Below are 8,598 nucleotides of genomic sequence, written 5' to 3'. Positions count from 1 at the left end.
CTCAAGTGATCACTTGAGTGTCCCTAACGGGATAGTGGTTGGAGTGTGAGTGTGAGTGCATGTTCATTCGGCCCTAATTTTAAAGAAGATTTTTAAAATAAGACTAAAAAAGAACATGGAAATCCTTGTACCACACAGGGCCAGTCTAGAGAGCAAAAAACCTTAATTTGAACAAACTGTGTAAAGCACCATTACACCATGCTCAAAAACTTTATTTCAAGGGTCTGCGACTTGCGGTTTCAGGAAATTTTCTTTATTTTCTTTTTTTACTTCAGACGCTATTTACTAAGGCCAAGGCATGCTTTGGCCAAAGGAACATTATTTGATTTTTGTTAGTTAACAGCAAAAATATTAGGCTACATACAACTTATCAAAATTCTTGTCCTTGTGATTGAGAGACATCTTGGGCAGGCCAATTTTTGGCAACAAAGCAATCATTTTATGTTGTTGTTAAATTGGCATTGAAAAAAAAATTTGACGCACGGAAGAGTGAACACCGCCTCCCGCACTCATCCACCAATACTTGCACGTGTCTTCTAGGGGAAGGCCTTGATCTTAGGTAAAACCAAACACACGTTCAAAAGCATGTCAATACGAATATCTTAGTGTTTGGTTTACAGCCATAGTCAGGCGCGTAGCTAGCCCTCTATTGATGAATGTGCTTGCACCCCCTTCGGAACATTTGTAAACCACGGTGCAATCTGGTTCATTCTGGTCGTTCTGAGGTGCTTTATTAAGTATTTTGAAATAAACATCAGGTAGTCAAGTATGCGTATTGCAACGTTGTCTGTTTTGTGTCAATATCATATGGATTCAGCCGAGTACTCGTATATCTATATTTACGCGCCTGATAGTCCATTTAACTCTGAATTTTACCAACCTGTGACGGATATCGACCGACACTTGTATCCGAGAACAAGGTGCTGGAAGACAAATATATGTGTATAACGGCCCAAATAGACCTGCAGTACTAATGTGAACATTGCAGTGTAATGGGGATTTGAACGTATATACAAGGTAATATTATGATGCACACCAATTGCTTGGTCCGGGGTTGTAAGAATCCAATTCAAGCAGAAAATAAGTGTCATCTTCAATGTTTCGATATACACTTTTGCAAAGAATGGTTGTTATTGGGTTGATTGTTAAAACAAGAAGTGCAAAATGCATTGTTTGCACAATATCACAGACGGCGAATTTTGTCACCACATTTTCACAGCCCATTCCTGAACGTAGTAGTCTGGGTCTGTTTCAGCATTGATTCAAACCCGCCACTACTAAATAAAGTCGAAACATGCGAGAAATTTGAATTAGCTCGTGAGACAAAGAAATTCTACAGGTCACAACTATAATGGGTTGTACCTGCTATAACCCCGTTATTGCACTTTGGACACTTATTCATCAGAATTTTATGAGGATGTGTGTACTGTTGCATTAAAAATCATATTTTTTTATACTTTAAATGTTATATCTAATGTGCATGCCCTACTAAAACGGGCCAGTGTTTTTTGAGTGCCTATTTGACATGAACAATGATGACCTTAACCCTAAACTAAAAAAAACAACATGAAAGTTATTTATACGGCCGCTTTTTAGAGTCATGATCGCGCCATGGATTTAATAAAAATAAATACCCTGTTAAATACATCTGATAAGTTCAATTCAAATTGACGAAAGTTGTGCATTGATATATTAACGCAACTGCATGTATTCAGAAAGTCTCTGACGTGTGGCTGAACCAGTGTTAAAATGATCATAGTGAAGAAAGTGAAATTTACTGATTAGTTAATTAAGATATTTCGCGCTAATTGTACAATAAGTAAACAGTGAAGGCGTGTCACAATGGAACTGAAATATATGGATTTCAATACAACTTTTGAAGAAGCGCAACATTTGGATTTTTTTACTATTATTTTGGTCTTTGAAGATATTATTTTAGCAAACTTTTATACAATTATCTAAACGAAAAATAGCTCATTGTGATAAGCATACAGATAATTCCCTTTCGAATTCCCAAAACGCTTAAAAGGGTAAAATGGCACAAATTAAACCAAACAAAAAAATCGGCTAAACTTAATACTGTTTTAAGGGACTTAAGATGTATCGAGCAATTGGGGCCGGAGGTCTGTAAATGGTACATGATAAAGCTGACGTCACAGTAATCTTGGACCCTTTTTTATTATCGAAGATTTAATCGTCTGACAACGCGATCTGATTATTTTTGAAACGTATATATCGCCCATGTGCATTTTAGTCTTAGCAACAATAACTGTTTATTCGTCGTTTTGTTTAAAATTCGAAAATCATATCACGAATAACGTTTGAAAAGTGAATTCTTCGACAGTGTATACTTTTGAAATTCTTTTTCGGGCGGATTCATCTTTCATAAAAACGTGGTTTGAAATATTCATTTCAATTTGAACATCATAACTATTGCATTGAAATTGTAAAAAATAAAATAAAAAAATTCATTCAATAAGTTTTCATAGAAAACATTACCGATAAAAATAGGAAGATCAACCATAATTTATGTCCACTGCCTCATGGGTTTTAGACCTATTTGCGTCGAAATGAGAAATCCTGAGATGAATTGTGCGGCTTCTGCAGTCTGCTCAAAACTACATGTAATCATAACGAATGAGATTTCGGCGCATCACCTTCTGCTCTTAAGAAATGTTTTGATCAGTCCCACAGAAGTACCACAAAGGTTTAAAACAAGCTTTACACTGAAGAGCTGGCCGGAACGATAAGTATTGAAAATGTATCTGTTCACAAACTTTGACATTGACTCATAGATGTGAGTGCGAGGTTGGTGCCACGACACTTGAAGGTGACGATAATGCAAATGGGGCAATTACCATAAAAATATAAAAATGAGTCATTATCACCATGCGGTTGTGCGGCATAGTTGTTTCGCAAGAGACCCTGCTTCGAATCCTAATCCCGAGTGGAACTATTGCTTATCTAGGAAACACAGTATACTGGATACTTAATATTGGCACCGTTTAGGGGCCATTTTGAGTTAACAGTTTTCGGTTTCTGACTTATATTGTCTGAAGGTTGCAACTAAGTTAATCTTATCACTTTCAGCTGTTAAATAAAGCTTAAAAAGGTCATTGCTTGGGTTCGCGTCTAGGTCCTCACACTAAGTGACCGATATTCTATACTGTAATAATTAAGAAAACCCAAATTATTTTTCTTATAAAGATTACACATAGTTGAGAACCTAAATGTTGAGAAAATGCATATATCAAGGTTATGAAAAAAATATCATTATATCGGTATAGAAGCTAGAAGCACATACTTGTACAATGCACAAACCCCCCTTGACCTACAATCACGCCCACTGCTTTATTTTAAGAGATTCTATCGACATTTCAATATATTCATGATGTTTTTCACATTTCAATTTAAAAGTTAACTACTGTGTATTCCAAAGTAATAAAACACGACTTGCATGAACATATATCCTTATATACTCGGTTTTAAAGTCATGCTACAACACATTTAATTGTCAACATTTAAAAACAAGTATCTCTAAGACACAAGTATTATGCTATTCTTGAAAATGTTAACTCTTACTTACGCTTATATAAAGGCAATTAAGTATCCATGAGTTATTTACAACGACTAAAACATACATGCTACAGACTATTCATTTGCATATGGTAGACATATTTCATGCATTACTTGTGAAGTGGTAATGCAAACAACACAATGGAACAACTCAATGAAGTCCGAATTCCTCGGTTTAAGTGTCAGCGGCCAGTCATTGTCAGACGGGATACTAGTGTTGTCTCTACGTCGTTCAGTTCAGGATTCAAGCGATTGACTGTTGAATGTTCGCAAAAATCATATTTTAGATTCTTAGAATTGGACTTTCCTTGGACATTAAGCAAGAGAGGACTTCTGTGACATTTCATGTGTTTCAAATTTAGTTGAAGAGTTACTGGTCAAAAGATCTCATTTAAAGATTCACTCTCACGCCCAAATTAGAGTAACCTCAATTGAAAGAAGTGTTTCAATTTATCAAAATTAAGAAATATAATTAAAAAATATAATGAAGGACACCGTCTATAATATGAAACAAAGGAACATAAAACGGTATTTCTTTTATGAGACAATACTTGATGACTATTATTATCTTAGGACCCACCAGTCATTTATGTTTTGTACGGTTTTAGCTACTGAATACATGTTTATAATCTTGTTATAAGTAAGAAATATTTTCCATAAATGCATAATTTCGCAGTTCGTTTCGCCGATAATAGTTAACACATATAAATACACGGAAACAGCCAGTCATCTAATTATTCACTAATAACGCATCATTACGCGTTAAACATTAATGTAACAGAATTAAACTTGTGTTTTACTTTTTTAAACCGTTCTTTTTCTAAAGTAATATGCATATATCAACTGAACCTGTACCAATAAACAAGAAGTATAAATTGAAAATAAATAACCTATTACACTTGTTTTATTTCTAATGATTTCGGCAACATTTGTTGACAACGGAAATAGAAAAGGCTATTAATGGCCTGTATGATTTGAACACAATTTATGGAATGAATATCAGCAGCATTCACTCCTTACGCATTCCATAAAGAAAATCTTTTACCTTTGATTAATGTTTATGTAGATCCAGACCAGTTAAGTAGCATTAAAAGATGACAGCTTTTGTATATATAAAATCACAGATTTCGTTGGCTTCAAGACAAACATATCAGTTTGCATGATAAAATAATATGTGCAGGTACATAAGTGTATATTTTTACTCTCAAATACAGATATTGTTAAATTAACCACCAAAACCTGTTTTAATATACTTGAATTCCGATTCAATGCTTTGTACAAGTAGTTAAGTGATAATCCTTTTAGATGTATCATAGTTTCTTAGCTTAAAAAAGTCATGTAAATAAGAGTAATTATCTTTTTTAGAATAGACTTAATTGTTTTTCATCCTTTATTAACAATGTCAAGATATGTTGTTGTATTTTTAGTCTCCTGTAATTCAATTTTATGAATGGATGTGCACTGAACTCTTAAATATTTGTAGTTTATGTTTTGTCATGTTGTGTACATATGATACATGAATAAACTATAAAACTGCAGTGAAAATCATTTATTATAGCACATTATAAAAAAATATCAGATAACTGTTGTGAGTCACAATTGTTCAATTACTAACTAAGATATAATATGTGCTTAATTTAGCTTGCAACTCCGAGCATATTCATTTTATCTGAAGTATTATATCCGAACGTATTTGTAAGTATATGTACCTTAAATGGTTTTGAAATGAACTGTTCCCATTTATATCAGTATATAAATATAGAACACGCTTTTCAGTAATATAGAGACGAAGCACATGCGACCATATTTGCCATTCGTTATTCGCAAATAGTTGCGTCAGGTCCGTCACCCTTGGTAGTGACTGTAGGCCAAATTGAAACTTCCTCGACGTTTGGTTCGAATGTCCAATTAAACATTTTAAAATACAACTATTATAAATTATATATTAGCACTTTTGTCATTTGTGTTTATTAAATTTTCAATAAAATAATTAATACAACTAAAAAGAACATGCCGTTCTTATAGTCTGCAAAGCATTGAATATACATCAACCTTTGGGCGACACGAAAACACGGAACGTACGCTTATTGCGAAAATATTTTTTTGAGGGAATTTCGGAATCTTTAAAATTGAACACAACTTACTTTTCTGTTAAAAAATATTATGTTCTTTACATTTATGAATTCTTATCTCAAACATATACCTATGACAAGAAAATTATTGATAAAAATTTAAATGTATCCCAAAGGTTGTTTTCAAAATATACATACTTTTTAAAAATTCATGATTTTTCCTTAAATGGTATTCCTGCTGATTAGTGCTTAATGACTGAACCTTTTTTGAAGCGTTCAAAATCGTTTGCAAAATTGTTTTATTATTTTAAAAAATAAATTGATAGAAAAAAACACAATTACTTTTGGGCGACACAACATATATCCTATGGGCGACACGAGTCTCCCAAAGGTTGCATCAAAGTTACCCAAAGGTTGGATTGGTCTAAATATATATATATATATATATATATATATAGTAACTACCAAGCAAAACTCTTCAAATGATACCAAAAATTATATATGGTCATCAACATTTATCATTGTGGCCAACGGAAAAAAAAACAAATGCTTCTTTATACATCGGACGCCTTTAGCTTAATGATAGCTTTAACAGTATACTATTGTCAGTCCATTGATATCCTTTTTTATCTATATCCTTAACAGAATACTTAGCAATTGAACTTATCTTTTCCGTTTGCATGTTCGACTACTTGCCAGCAACAGTACTTAAATGAGATGACATCTCATTACGTTTGCCTTTTCGTCATTGCCCGTTGATCTCCCAGACAGCAAGGATGCCGTTTGTTTTTCCAGACAGCACTATTAGTAAAGATTATTTTACGGACAACAATGCTTCCGGCGGTGAAGGTGGTGCTCAGTTTGACTTTGTTAAATTAGACAAAGGAGCTGTATTGACAAAAATAAAAGCTTGGAAAGATGATTGGCTTATTTCGGGCGTTGAGGTTTGGATGAGTGACGGGAGCAGCAAGTTAGTAGGCAAGCGCGGGGGAACGCCCGGTGAATTCACTTTCCGAGCTGGGGAACTGATAACGAAGCTAAATGTCCAAGCCAGTGGTCCATATTCTTCAGTGTTACAGCGTCGGCGACTTGGTGCGATTTGGATAGAGACTGACAAACAAAGATCATGGGGAATATTTTCTCGCAATCTAACAGAAGACGGTCGTTATTGGCCAGACGTCGGTTCCGGTATCTGCTGTGGAATATTTGGAGGAGCAGGCGATGCTATTGACCGTTTGGGGTTTGCAATGCTTCAACCAATTTCGCGAGGGACTTTGATGAACGTGAAATATCCTAAGCTGGATATGGAGATTGTTGCAAGTACGCCGACAACGGTTGCCCACCAGGTGTTTAGCAACGGCACAGATCGTGAGCAGACTTTCGAGCTGAGTGGGTCAAGGAGCGTGACAATAACGAGAGAATGGAGCATGACCGCGACACTTTCTATGACCATTAGCGTAGAAGTGACCGCCGGAATACCTGAAGTTGCTTCAGCCAAGGAGGGATTCAGCTGGACCGTGTCATCATCCGCCACCCACTCAGTGTCAACATCCCATACGGAAACAAAGTCTTGGAAGTGGCCGCTGGTATGCCCACCACATACGAAAATTCTTGGGGAGGCAACGATGTACGCAGACGACATTGACACCGAGTACGAGGCCGAGATGGAGCTTAAATTGAAAAATGGAAAAACCTATCGCTACCATGTGAACGGCGTTTACAACGGCCTGAATGCCAGATCCGGCAACGTCACCGTTCAAAACTTGGGACCATATACACAATAGAAGTGTGAAAATCAATGCTGATTATAAAAAAGAACGCAAAATGTTGTGTTACATACTTTCTAAACATGCTTTGAATGGTGTATGCTTCATTTTCTAATGTGTATCTTTTAAATATTTCGACCAAACATTTCTTAATTGTACATTTACATGAATGTGCACATATTATTGTTTGACCTCTTAGAATAAGTATTATACTGTATGACTTTATATAAACACAACAAAATAAATACCTGTATAAACGACCAACTTGTTTTTTTGCATTTGTTTTGGATTCAATTACAAGTTTCTAAAGAAGAAATACACATTGCAGTGGAAAAACTCATATATGGTTTATCTCTCAAAGCCCGTTCATCAAATCGAAAACTGCAATTAGATCACTTTACGAGGAGATTTGATACATTTATGGTAACTGTTTCCCAAAATTGTACGCTTTTAAAATTGTACCAAACGCGTGTTCTCATATTTCATGGAAGTCTCAGAAAGTCTGTGATATATTCATGTTTTCATGCCTATTTTGATGTACAAATAAACTTTTCGTCATCAAGCGTGTTTCAATTTGAAATATAATGTACATATACAAGGTTGAACATTTTATGTTGAAAACCTTTGTTGAAATATTGAAAACTTCCGCGATAATACGTATATTTTATTATACACTAGCCAAACAAACACACGTCATGTAGAAGTAGCCAAGACCATAGCTTATTAAGAACAAACCAAGCCAACTGGTGTAATTAAACTAGCCACCTATCAGGTTATATAAGACTATCTACGTCCAAACATTATTTAAAACAACATGATATGTGAAACTAGCCACGCCCACAGGTTATCTAAAACTAGCCACAGCAACAAATTCTTTAAAACTAGCCACACCAACAGTTTCCATAACACAAGAAGCGCCAATAGGTCATATGGCAGTAGCCAGGCCCACAGGTTCTATAAAACAAGCCAGGCCTGCATAACTATATGAAACTTGCCACGCCTAAATGTTATATGATAATAGCCACGCCTAAAGGTTCTTTAAAACTAGCCACGCCTTTTAGTTATATAATACTAGCCAAGCCCATAGGTTCTATAAAACTAGCCACGCCTACAGGCTATATGAAACAAGCCACGCCCACAGGTTCTATAAAACTAGCCACGCCTACAGGTTCTATACAACAAGA

General features: G+C 35.1%; 1 protein-coding gene across 1 annotated transcript; it reads left to right on the top strand.

Moving 5' to 3' along the window:
• The first annotated feature begins 6,424 nt into the window (after positions 1-6,424).
• On the top strand, positions 6,425-7,432 carry LOC128245811 (aerolysin-like protein). The gene has a single exon (XM_052964036.1). The coding sequence runs from the start codon at positions 6,425-6,427 to the stop codon at positions 7,430-7,432; it is 1,008 nt and encodes a 335-aa protein (XP_052819996.1).
• Positions 7,433-8,598: the final 1,166 nt, after the last annotated feature.

Source organism: Mya arenaria, chromosome 9, assembly GCF_026914265.1.
Source record: "Mya arenaria isolate MELC-2E11 chromosome 9, ASM2691426v1".
NCBI classification, from domain to species: domain Eukaryota; kingdom Metazoa; phylum Mollusca; class Bivalvia; order Myida; family Myidae; genus Mya; species Mya arenaria.
This window is presented reverse-complemented; position numbering and strand designations above follow the sequence as displayed.

Coding starts and splice junctions, on each gene's coding strand:
- LOC128245811 (XM_052964036.1), top strand. CDS start 6,425: ATGCCGTTTGTTTTTCCAGACAGCACTATTAGTAAAGATTATTTTACG.